Here is a 13,546-nt window from a genome sequence, read left to right as displayed (position 1 = left end):
CGCGTCTACCAACGTGCGCTTGTACTCGCGCATCTTCCTATCACGCTCCAGTGCAGGAAGTAAGGTGGGCACATTGTCTTTGTAGCGTGGATCCAGCAGGGTGGCAACCCAGTAGTCCGCACACGTTAAAATGTGGGCAACTCTGCTGTCGTTGCGCAGGCACTGCAGCATGTAGTCGCTCATGTGTGCCAGGCTGCCCAGGGGTAAGGACAAGCTGTCCTCTGTGGGAGGCGTATCGTCATTGTCCTGCCTTTCCCCCCAGCCACGCACCAGTGATGGACCCGAGCTGCATTGGGTGCCACCCCGCTGTGACCATGCTTCATCCTCATCCTCCTCCACCTCCTCCTCATCCTCCTCGTCCTCCAGTAGTGGGCCCTGTCTGGCCACATTTGTACCTGGCCTCTGCTGTTGCAAAAAACCTCCCTCTGAGTCACTTCGAAGAGACTGGCCTGAAAGTGCTAAAAATGACCCCTCTTCCTCCTCCTCCTCCTGGGCCACCTCCTCTTCCATCATCGCCCTAAGTGTTTTCTCAAGGAGACATAGAAGTGGTATTGTAACGCTGATAACGGCGTCATCGCCACTGGCCATGTTGGTGGAGTACTCGAAACAGCGCAACAGGGCACACAGGTCTAGCATGGAGGCCCAGTCATTGGTGGTGAAGTGGTGCTGTTCTGTAGTGCGACTGAACCATGCGTGCTGCAGCTGAAACTCCACTATGGCCTGCTGCTGCTCGCACAGTCTGTCCAGCATGTGCAAGGTGGAGTTCCACCTGGTGGGCACGTCGCATATGAGGCGGTGAGCGGGAAGGCCGAAGTTACGCTGTAGCGCAGACAGGCGAGCAGCAGCAGGATGTGAACGCCAGAAGCGTGAACAGATGGCCCGCACTTTTGTGCAGCAGCTCTGACATGTCGGGGTAGTTGTGAATGAACTTCTGCACCACCAAATTCAGCACATGCGCCAAGCAAGGGATGTGCGTCAAATTGGCTAGTCCCAGAGCTGCAATGAGATTTCGCCCATTATCACACACCACCAGGCCGGGCTTGAGGCTCACCGGCAGCAACCACTCGTCGGTCTGTTGTTCCTGTGCGGTGTGGGGCCTGTCCCCCAAACATATGAGTTTCAGAATGGCCTGCTGACGTTTACCCCGGGCTGTGCTGAAGTTGTTGGTGAAGGTGTGTGGCTGACTGGATGAGCAGGTGGAAGAAGAGGAGGAGGAAGCCGAGAAGGTGGAGGTGGCAACAGGAGGCAAAGAATGTTGCCCTGCGATCCTTGGCGGCGGAAGGACGTGCGCTAAACAGCTCTCCGCCTGGGGCCCGGCTGCCACTACATTTACCCAGTGTGCAGTTAGGGAGATATAGCGTCCCTGGCAGTGCTTACTGGTCCACGTATCTGTGGTTAGGTGGACCTTGCTACAAATGGCGTTGCGCAGTGCACACTTGATTTTATCGGATACTTGGTTGTGCAGGGAAGGCACGGCTCTCTTGGAGAAGTAGTGGCGGCTGGGAACAACATACTGTGGGACAGCAAGCGACATGAGCTGTTTGAAGCTGTCTGTGTCCACCAGCCTAAATGACAGCATTTCATAGGCCAGTAGTTTAGAAATGCTGGCATTCAGGGCCAGGGATCGAGGGTGGCTAGGTGGGAATTTACGCTTTCTCTCAAATGTTTGTGAGATGGAGAGCTGAACGCTGCCGTGTGACATGGTTGAGACGCTTGGTGACGGAGGTGGTGGTGGTGTTGGTGTTGGTGGTACATCCCCTGTTTGCTGGGCGGCAGGTGCCAACGTTCCTCCAGAGGCAGAGGAAGAGGCTGAGGCGGCAGCAGCAGAAGAGGTAGCAGGGGGAGCCTGAGTGACTTCCTTGGTTTTAAGGTGTTTACTCCACTGCAGTTCATGCTTTGCATGCAGGTGCCTGGTCATGCAGGTTGTGCTCAGGTTCAGAACGTTAATGCCTCGCTTCAGGCTCTGATGGCACAGCGTGCAAACCACTCGGGTCTTGTCATCAGCACATTGTTTGAAGAAGTGCCATGCCAGGGAACTCCTTGAAGCTGCCTTTGGGGTGCTCGGTCCCAGATGGCGGCGGTCAGTAGCAGGCGGAGTCTCTTGGCGGCGGGTGTTCTGCTTTTGCCCACTGCTCCCTCTTTTGCTACGCTGTTGGCTCGGTCTCACCACTGCCTCTTCCTCCGAACTGTGAAAGTCAGTGGCACGACCTTCATTCCATGTGGGGTCTAGGACCTCATCGTCCCCTGCATCGTCTTCCACCCAGTCTTGATCCCTGACCTCCTGTTCAGTCTGCACACTGCAGAAAGACGCAGCAGTTGGCACCTGTGTTTCGTCATCATCAGAGACATGCGGAGGTGGTATTCCCATGTCCTCATCATCAGGAAACATAAGTGGTTGTGCGTCAGTGCATTCTATGTCTTTCACCGCTGGGGAAGGGCTAGGTGGATGCCCTTGGGAAACCCTGCCAGCGGAGTCTTCAAACAGCATAAGAGACTGCTGCATAACTTGAGGCTGAGACAGTTTCCCTGGTATGCATGGGGGTGATGTGACAGACTGATGGGGTTGGTTTTCAGGCGCCATCTGTGCGCTTTCTGCAGAAGACTGGGTGGGAGATAATGTGAACGTGCTGGATCCACTGTCGGCCACCCAATTGACTAATGCCTGTACCTGCTCAGGCCTTACCATCCTTAGAACGGCATTGGGCCCCACCATATATCGCTGTAAATTCTGGCGGCTACTGGGACCTGAGGTAGTTGGTACACTAGGACGTGTGGATGTGGCAGAACGGCCACGTCCTCTCCCAGCACCAGAGGGTCCACTAACACCACCACGACCATGTCCACGTCCGCGTCCCTTACTAGATGTTTTCCTCATTGTTATGGTTCACCACAACAACAAAAATATTATTTGGCCCAATGTATTGTATTCAAATTCAGCGGGATATAAATTTGAGGCCTAGTATTTAGGCGCTGGGTGACCCGTATGGATTTAGTGACAGAATTAGACTTGGAAATGCACAGTAGCGTGTGTGTGAAGTTATTCTGAATGACCCTATGTGCACCTTGAATATTATATACCCTTTTAGGGATAGATTTCAAATAGCTCTGATATAGCAGAAACCACTAAATTATGAAATTGCTAAATTGGGAATTGTATTTCAACCCAGAACAAAAAATGTGCTTTGGCGGACACTAAATAACTTGCCCATCCACAACAGGACAGCGGTAACGACAGATTTAGCGGGATATAAATTTGAGGCCTAGTATTTAGGCGCTGGGTGACCGGTATGGATTTACTAACAGAATTAGACTTGGAAATGCACAGTAGCGTGTGTGTGAAGTTATTCTGAATGACCCTACGTGCACCTTGAATATTATATACCCTTTTAGGGATAGATTTCAAATAGCTCTGATATAGCAGAAACCACTAAATTATGAAATTGCTAAATTGGGAATTGTATTTCAACCCAGAACAAAAAATGTGCTTTGGCGGACACTAAATAACTTGCCCATCCACAACAGGACAGCGGTAACGACAGATTTAGCGGGATATAAATTTGAGGCCTAGTAGTTAGGCGCTGGGTGACCGGTATGGATTTAGTGACAGAATTAGACTTGGAAATGCACAGTAGCGTGTGTGTGAAGTTATTCTGAATGACCCTATGTGCACCTTGAATATTATATACCCTTTTAGGGATAGATTTCAAATAGCTCTGATATAGCAGAAACCACTAAATTATGAAATTGCTAAATTGGGAATTGTATTTCAACCCAGAACAAAAAATGTGTTTTGGTGGACACTAAATAACTTGCCCATCCACAACAGGACAGCGGTAACGACAGATTTAGCGGGATATAAATTTGAGGCCTAGTATTTAGGCGCTGGGTGACCGGTATGGATTTGGTGACAGAATTAGACTTGGAAATGCACAGTAGTGTGTGTGTGAAGTTATTCTGAATGACCCTATGTGCACCTTGAATATTATATACCCTTTTAGGGATAGATTTCAAATAGCTCTGATATAGCAGAAACCACTAAATTATGAAATTGCTAAATTGGGAATTGTATTTCAACCCTGAACAAAAAATGTGCTTTAACGGACACTAAACAACTTGCCCAGCCACAACAGTACAGCGGTAACAACAGATTTAGCGGGATATAAATTTGAGGCCTAGTATTTAGGCGCTGGGTGACCGGTATGGATTTACTAACAGAATTAGACTTGGAAATGCACAGTAGCGTGTGTGTGAAGTTATTCTGAATGACCCTATGTGCACCTTGAATATTATATACCCTTTTAGGGATAGATTTCAAATAGCTCTGATATAGCAGAAACCACTAAATTATGAAATTGCTAAATTGGGAATTGTATTTCAACCCTGAACAAAAAATGTGCTTTGACGGACACTAAATAACTTGCCCAGCCACAACGGTACAGCGGTAACGACAGATTTAGCAGGATATAAATTTGAGGCCTAGTATTTAGGCGCTGGGTGACCGGTATGGATTTAGAGACAGAATTAGACTGGGATATGGCCAAAAAATAACCACACTATTGCTGGTTAAATGCACTTGGTGTGACAGCTTGACCAACCACACTACTGAGGGTTAAATGCACTTGGTGACGGGCGTAGCTTGCCCCTGATGTAGTATATGGCCAAAAAATGAACAGACTATTGCTGGTTAAATGCACTTGGTGTGACAGCTTGACCAACCACACTACTGAGGGTTAAATGCACTTGGTGACAGGCGCAGCTTGCCCCTGATGTAGTATATGGCCAAAAAATGAACAGACTATTGCTGGTTAAATGCACTTGGTGACGGGCGCAGCTTGCCCCTGATGTAGTATATGGCCAAAAAATGAACAGACTATTGCTGGTTAAATGCACTTGGTGTGACAGCTTCACCCTGATGTAGGCTTTAGCCAAAAAACAACCACACCATTGAGGGTTAAATGCACTTGGTGACAGGCGCAGCTTGCCCCTGATGTAGTATATGGCCAAAAAATAAACAGACTATTGCTGGTTAAATGCACTTGGCGTGACAGCTTCACCCTGATGTAGGCTTTAGCCAAAAAACAACCACACCATTGAGGGTTAAATGCACTTGGTCGCAGCTTGTGCTGGCGCACCACAAGACACAAAATGGCCGCCGATCACCCCAGAAAAAAGTGACTGACAAACGGTCTGGGCAGCCTAAAAACAGTGAGCAATTGAATTTCAGCAGCTCAATGATGCACAGCTGCAGATCGATCGATTAATCAAGTCCTTTGGAGAAGTTAATCTGCCTAATCTCGCCCTACTGTCGCAGCCGCAATCTCTCCCTACGCTAATCAGAGCAGAGTGACGGGCGGCGCTATGTGACTCCAGCTTAAATAGAGGCTGGGTCACATGGTGCTCTGGCCAATCACAGCCATGCCAATAGTAGGCATGGCTGTGACGGCCTCTTGGGGCAAGTAGTATGACGCTTGTTGATTGGCTGCTTTGCAGCCTTTCAAAAAGCGCCAAGAAAGCATCACAATTTTCGTTTGCGACATTTTCGTAAAAGTCCGGGTTTGGGTTCGGTGTTCGTCGCTTTCTTGGCGCGTGCCAAGAAAGCGACGAACACCGAACCCAAGCCCGGACTTTTACGAAAATGCCCGGGTTCGGGTCCGTGTCACGGACACCCCAAAATTCGGTACGAACCCGAACTATACAGTTCGAGTTCGCTCATCCCTAGTTATTGCTGTTAAATGCTGTGGAATTCTATGAATGGAATCCTCCCACATTTATCTGTGAATACGCAGGGTAGACTCACTGCATCAGAACATATGTCAATAGATTAGGGAGGATTACATCCATAGGATTAGAGCATCGTCCACTGCACCACCCCTATGCTGGGTCTGGAAATTATTTGCCATGCATTCCAGGGACAGGAGGTTTCAACAGTAAGAAGGATTGATGTGACATTGGCCGAAGTGAAGATTTTCTGGAGAGGCAAGTCATGTGACAGATTCAGAAAGCAGCATACATTCAGAAAGCCCCTTTAGTAACTGCTTGCATTCAAGATGCAATAACAATTCTGGACCATCTTTTCATAAAACTCTATTATGAGAAACATTATTCTACACTAGTACTTACATTACCTAACTGCAGGTATCACTTTATTAATTTTTTTTTTGTCATTGACATGTTTCTTTTATTATGTTTTTTTTTTTTGAAGATTTAACAGATGACCACATAACATTTCCAATAGGGCTTCTGTCTCCATAAATAGTGTCCTTTTTGAATCAGATTGAGCTTATTCAGGGATCATATCATTTTACACTTACAGAGCAGTTAGTTCTCAGCTAAGGTTTACCATCATTTCCCAACAGCACCTGTTGTGGGCTCACAACGTTCTTACTGCTAATGCTAGAAGCTTCTTATACTTCCATATTCTGGAATACAATGAAAACGTGGGGGTCTGGATGTCTGTAAATCATTGTATCTTGACGTTAACAAAGGAGTAAACAAACATGGAGTTCCTGGGAGCTCATCTCGCCTTTAAATCACGCTGGCAAACTACAGATGAAGAACTTTGCAGACACAGTATGTCATTTGTTCTTCACAAGGCAATACGATTTGATTTTTTTGAGAGCTACCTCTACTTGTTAGAGAAATATCCTCTTGGTAAGTAAAATATGTTGTACATTTTACTAAGAACCTTTCCATGAGAACATCCCATTGTGCTGGCTGAAGTATTGGGGCTCCCAAATTCTATTCCATATTCTATGCCATATTGTTTAAACAAACATCCAACACTTTACTGTACTGTTAGCTACACTATCTAAACGTAAATTATAGCATCACACAAACTAATGTAGTATATATTCATCAAATATATGTTTCTGACTAGTTAGCAATGAGCCTAAATGTGGGTATTTATAGGATTAGGCTAAATGTATTAATGTATTTTTATGTGTAGGGCACCAATTTACTACTTTAGTTTGATGTTACACACAGTTTTTGGCAGTTTTTTGGATGCAGTTGTTTCAGACAACCAGAAGTGGAACTAGCAGGAAGAAGTATAATGGTTACACATGACAATTCTTTAGACATTGATTAGGAAAGAATCAAAAATCCCTGATAATTGCCTGATCGGAGGAGGTGAAGCTGCACTTACTGTACATACAGTAATCCTCTCCACTGGGGACAAGAAATTGCATACACCAGAGAGATTCATTGTTTCTTAGCAGCAGGTCACTGTTTAGAACAATGTGCTGCCCAGAAAAGATGATTTTAAGTGAAGGTCAAATGATACAATCAACAGATAAACGAGAGTTTGCAATAGGGATGAGTGAACCTGTGAATGGTCAGATTCGATGGGTTCTGCCAAACGTTGTTTCAAAGTTCAGTTCGGATACCTGAATTTGACACAAACTTGACCTTGAACCCCATTGAAGTAAATAGAGACCCAAACTTTGGTGCAAGAAAATGGCTGTAAAATAGTCATATTAAAGGGAGTCTGTCACCAGCATTTCACTTATTTAACCTTTCCCACTGCTCTCTAGCATGCCTACAGTTAATCAAAACGTTACCTCTGACATCTTTCCTGCTCTTATAAATCCATCAAAAACGATCTTTATAAGATATGCAAATGAGGGCTCGCAAGTGCCCAGGGGCGGCGTTACTCTCTTAGGTGCCCTGCTTGCTCAGCCTTTTCATTGCGTCCCCCCGCCCCTTCCTACCCTTCGCCCGCCCATCCTTTCCCTCTGACCGCCTTTCTCATAGCTTGTTATTCCGCTGAGATCCCGCGCACACGTACTCCGCCCGTCGGCCGGCGCATGCGCACTGTGATGCCCATTCCTTGTACTATTGCGCATGCGCCGGCTAACAATGCGAAAACCCAACAAAGGAGGCGGTCCATCGGCGCATGCGCATTAATTACTGTGATGCCGTACAAGGAATGGGCATCGCAGTGCGCATGCTCCGGCCAAAGGAATGAGTGCGCAGGCACGGGATATCGGCGAAATAACAAGCTATGAGAAAGGCGGTCAGAGGGAAAGGCTGGGCGGGCAGAGGGTAGGAAGGGGCGGGGGGACACAATGAAAAGGGTGAGCAAGCAGGGCACCTAAGAAAGTAACGCCGCCCCTGGGCACTTGTGAGCCCCTCATTTGCATATCTTATAAAGATCGTTAACTGTAAGCATGCTAGGGAGCTGTGGGAAGAGTTAAAAAAGTGAAATGCTGGTGACAGACTCCCTTTAAGGGTTAAAGGGCTGCAAAAGGAAGCAAAATGGAGGTAAGAGCTAGACAATTGCCCTGCAATCAAATGTGGATAGGAAAATGACCTAAAATGACATAAAATAGAAAAAAAAATAAAAAATCTTGAACCAGGAGGCGGAGGTACAAATGGAGTAGGAAGTTGAGGATGCTGTTGGCATGGTGGAGGAGGAAGCCAACACTGTTTTCTGTGCTTTTATTTTTGTATTTTTTATTATGTGTGTGACCTTTTAGCCATTTTTTGGGGTGCGGTCAGTATAGGTGATGGTGGTGTGGGTAGAAGAGGAGGAGGTAGCCAACCCTTTTTTTTTTTTTTTTGGTTTAAAATTTGGGAAATGGCAAACAGAATGCACAAACTGCGCATAACAATGGCTGGGTATGGCCAGTATATTTCTCTACTCTATCCCTTAGAGTATAGAGTGGTCCTCCCACGTCCTCAGCAGAGCCATCAAAAAGCATAAATGACTGCTGCATGACTGGGGGCTCAGACTGCTTGGCTGATATGCAAGGGGTTGAGGTGAAAGACAGATACCCGTAGGAAGCCAGTGCCAACTCTGCGCTTTCAGCAAGGGACCGGGTGGAAGACAATGTGCAGGAACTGGAGACACTGTTATCCATCCAATCTACTACCGTCTCTAATTGTTCTGGCCTCACCATTGAGGGTATTCGTGTCTACAAAATGATGCTGAATGTTGTGTTGCCTGAGTGCACCAGAGGAAGGTGTTTCATTTGGGCGCGTAGCTGGCACAGATCAACAACGTCCTCTCCCTACAGCAGAAGCTCCACCGCCACCAACACCAGCAGCCCCACGTCCACGTCCCATATTTAATGCTCTTTTTATTTTTTTACTGTCACCCACAAAATTGTCTGACAGATGAATAATTGTATATCTGTGTCACGAGTGCAAATGAGGTGTATGACTATAGGTCACCTACAGAATTAACAGCCAGATTAAGTACTGTATTTCTGTGTCACAGATGCAATGGAGGTGTATCCCCCCCCCCCCCCCAAATGGCTTTATGTTACCCCACAGAATTAACAGACAGATTAACTATTCTATTGCAGAGTGATGGATGCAAAGGAGGCATTATGGCATTATGTCACTGATACAATTAACAGACTGATTATTCTATTTCTGTGTGCCGAATGCAAAGACGGTAAACCCCCAAAAATGGCTATAGGTCACACACAGAATTAACAGCCAGATTAAATATTGTATTTCTGTGTCACTGGTGCAAAGGAGGTGTATTACACTATTCAAAAATGCCTACAGGTCACACACAGACTAAACAGCCACATTAAAACAGCCTCACTGCAGCAGCGTCCTGTCCCTACACCAGTTAGAGTAGAATGGTGGCGCAACATGGGATCTGGCATTTATGCATGCAGGGTAACGTGCTGCTCAGGCCAATCACAGCCATGCCAATACTAGGCATGACTGTGATGGCTTCCAAGTGCCCACAGATTAAAAGGACACCCGGACACCGTAATGCATTCTGCTCCGGGTTTGGTCATCCCTACTGAAGAATTATCAGTCCATTTACACCCTATTAAGGATAGAGCTGGTATGCTTCACACTCATCCCAAAGAAATAATTGAGATATTAGGAAGTTATTTTCAATCCTTATACGCCCAAGACCCATATGATAAGGGGAGAGCCCGGGGACTTCTTGGGAAGATTTGTCTGCCTAGATAATCAGCGGAGGCACTATCCTCTATTAATAGGGAGATAACAGAGGAGGAACTGAAGATAACAATTAAGACTTTATCAAATGGAAAAGCGCCTGGGCCAGATGGATTTTCAGCAGAATTTTACAGGGCTTTAGCAGATGAAATCTCGCAAACCCTCACAGGGTTATTTAACTCAATTCTGAAGGGTAAAGATATACCAACGTCAGGTAAAATGACCTATATTAAACTACTTCCAAAACAGGGAAAAGACCCAACCAGGATCATATAGGCCAATTTCCCTTATAAATCAAGATGTAAAATAATTATCGAAAATACTGGCCAATAGGCTGGCTTTATTCCAACCAGATCTGATAGGGACCCATCAAGTAGGTTTTATTAAAGGCCAATCAGCGGTCACAAACATCAGAAAGGTGTTAATAGCATTGGATGTACAGAGGGGGGCAAATCACAAAACCAACCCGGCTCGTCTGGCTGTCGCTGCCGAGAAGGCATTTGATAACGTTAATTGGGCCTGGCTAGAGGAAGTATTAGACAGGATAGATTTTACAGGTGACTTTCAAAATTACTTGAGGGCAATATATGCAGACCCTCAAGCAAGAGTATTGTCACGCCCATGTTCATGGTCGTGACTTCTTGGGAGCCCCATGCAGTTGCCCGCGGTCTGGGTGTTGTGTCAACCGCAGCTGGGGGCACTTAGTTGTTTGACTCAAGTGCGGTTGCCGCGGACAACAAGTATGCGTGCGGTTGCCTTTGGTTATGTGTGTGTGTTTGTATGCACTTTCTATGTCTGGTGTGCACAGGGTTTACGTATGTATGCACTGTGACACTTCCCTTTGCCTGTGGCTGCCCTTGGCAACGTGTTGCATTGCTTACATGTGTTGGCAGTGTCTCGGCCTTCTGGCCAGCTCCCAGGACACGGTTGCCACGCATGTCGTTGTCGCCAGTAACAGCTGCAGTGTGATAGTTGTTTCGGCACTTCCCCTTTAAGTGGCTTCACTACCCTGTTTGGTGATGGAAGGGTTAACTACCTTCCCACGGTGTGTCTGTGTGGGTGTGGCCACTTTGGGCTATAAAGCCTCTGTGGAGACCTGAAGCTGAGGGGTTCTTCAGCCATGGTTTGCTGGAGACATCCTCCTGGTTATTCATCATCTCTCCAGTGAGGGCCACCCTTGTGGTCATAACTCTTGTTTGATGTTATGAAGATGTGTCTGTGGTATGCTTGTTTATTGCACCTTCTGGTCCTGTGTGATGCGTGTCGTGTGCTGTGTCTTTTTGTAGTGGATAGCAGCACTTGCACATGGGTTCCAGGCTTAGTGTCTGTGGCAGGTGAATGTTGTGTTTGTGGCATGTACCATAAGTTGTATATGTTCCCCCTTCCTTGCAACTTGGCCAGAGAAACTCCTGTTCCTCTGTATCCAGAAGGAACAGGTTGTCTTACCCTGCTCCTAGTTTAGGGCCACCCTGAGGGCTAGCAGGGACTTCAAGGTTCCGGAGCATGAGCCCTCCTACCATCAGGGTCGGCTCATGCAGCTAGGAGTAAGGGTCAGATAAAGGATGCGATTAGGAGGTGACCTGCTCCATAATTCTGTCGTCCTGGTCGAGCAGCGACCACCATCTTCTGTCATCGCACGGCTGAGGGTTTTCCCCATCCTCAGCCGTGACAGTATGACCACAATGGCTCCTCACGTGGTGTGACCTTCGGAAGAGGGTGCAGCATGCATAGTCATAGGTTTGTGGGGTGCATGCGTGTTCTCCGGAGGGAGAGCGTTTGGGAATCACCGCTTATGGTGCGGTTGGTGGCTTATTCCCAGCCACCTTACCTTCCGTGTCTGTGTTGGTGATCCCTCGTCCCTCTCTATGTTCCTATCTCTGGTCGTTTGCTGGCAGCATTCCGTTTGTGTTCCGGCTGTGTGCTGGTTAGGGATGTCTGTTGGCAGCGACTGGAGTGGGAACGTTAGTAGAGAGTGGACGCAGCGTCAGTGCGGTCTCCCCGGGCTGTTTCTTTGCTGGTCTCTGGTTCCTGTGTGTTGCTCCAGAGGCTGGTGTCATGGTCTTACCTCCTTGCTGTTCTCCTTCGTTTGACATGTGCTGGCGGCCATCTTGGTTTCTGGGTTTCTTGTAGCCTCCCACCCTGCGGCTCCTCCTTCCCACTGGGAGGAGCTGGATGCCTAGCTCATATATATAGGAGGTCTGTGGCTTCAGTTCCCTGCTTGGTCCTCCTGTGCTCACATGCTTCTAAGACTGCTGCTGCTTCTGGTTCCTGATCCTGGCTTCGTCTGACTACCCTGCTGATTCCTGATCCTGGCTTCGTCTGACTACCCTGTTGGTTCCTGATCCTGGCTTCATCTGACTACCCTTCTGGTTCCTGATCTCTGGTTTCGCAAGACCCTGCTTCGGTTTAGCCATCCGTTTGGACTTTTGCCTTACAGCTTTATTTTCAATAAAGCCTTCTTATTTCCACTCATCTCTTGTTGTACGTCTGGTTCATGGTTCCATGACATTAGGACCAAGCCATGAATTCTGACGGTACAGGGCCATCCTCGCTACCTACGCTGGTTGCCAGACTTGATCAGCAGGATCACCTGTTGGGTCGGTTCGCTGTGGCGTTGCAAACCCTGCTTGAACGCACGGCTCATTTAGCTTCCGTTTCCAGATGGGTCGGTTGTCGCTCCTGGGCCCGCTCCTACTGCCGCTCCGGTTGTTGCGCCAGAGTCTACCCCGACACCTGTTGCTGCGCCTGCGGTGTTTCGGGGTATGACCGGTTCTGCCCCCCTTCCACAGCGCTTTGGGGGAGAGCCAACTCAGTGCCGAGGTTTCCTTAACCAGGTGGGCATTTACTTCGAGTTGCTGCCACATGCCTTTCCTACTGAGAGATCAAAGGTGGGCTTCTTGATCTCGCTGCTCTCGGACAAGGCCTTGGCCTGGACCAGCCCTTTATGGGAGAACAACAATCCGGTGGTTGCCGAGTTTTCCGGTTTTGTTGCTTCTCTTCGGAAGGTATTCGATGTGCCGGCTCGTGCTGCCTCTGCTGCGAAGCTCCTTATGTCCATCAGACAGGGTTCACGATCCGTAGCTGAATACGCCATTGAGTTTCGTACCCTGGCAGCAGAGGTGGGCTGGAATAATGAGGCTCTGGTCGCTGCTTTCTCTCATGGTCTCTCGGATGCCTTGAAGGATGAGGTTGCAGCTAAGGACCTACCTGTGGAGCTCGAGTCTCTTATTTCTTTCCTGATTTTGATTGACACCAGACTCAGGGAGAGACCTTCCTTTCAGGAGAGCCTGCGGAGGCCTTCTAACAGATTGGCGCCTACGTTTGCTGTCCCACCCGTGCCTCCCTCTCCTCCCACGCCTCCTGGGGATGACTTGTCTGGGGGTGAACCCATGCAGCTGGGGTTTGCTCGCCTGTCCGAGGGGGAGAGGGTACTCCGGAGACGCGAGGGCCGATGCATGTACTGTGGTCTCGGTGGGCATTTTCGGTTGGCATGCCCGAACCGTCCGGGAAACGCTCGCACCTGAGATCCTGTCGGGGGCAGATCTTGGGTGGAGTCTCCTCGTCCCCGGTTTCCCGTGTTGACAAACCACTGATTACTGTTGTCCTCTCCTGGGTCGGG

General features: G+C 48.0%; 1 protein-coding gene across 2 annotated transcripts in view; it reads left to right on the top strand.

Moving 5' to 3' along the window:
• Window positions 1-6,354: 6,354 nt before the first annotated feature.
• Window positions 6,355-13,546, top strand: part of NTMT2 (N-terminal Xaa-Pro-Lys N-methyltransferase 2) — a 404,223-nt gene continuing 397,031 nt past the window's right edge. Inside the window, exon 1 of one of the 2 annotated variants that reach the window (XM_044302318.1) lies at window positions 6,355-6,651. In XM_044302318.1, the coding sequence (XP_044158253.1) occupies window positions 6,498-6,651 (154 nt within the window). In that variant the 5' untranslated portion in view covers window positions 6,355-6,497. The remainder of the gene's footprint in view (window positions 6,652-13,546) is intronic. The other variant, XM_044302319.1, reaches the window with a different exon arrangement.

The sequence above is a fragment of the Bufo gargarizans genome, chromosome 7 (genome assembly GCF_014858855.1).
Source record: "Bufo gargarizans isolate SCDJY-AF-19 chromosome 7, ASM1485885v1, whole genome shotgun sequence".
NCBI lineage: Eukaryota > Metazoa > Chordata > Amphibia > Anura > Bufonidae > Bufo > Bufo gargarizans.
The sequence above is the reverse complement of the archived record's forward strand: the minus strand, read 5'-3'. Positions and strand labels throughout refer to the sequence as shown.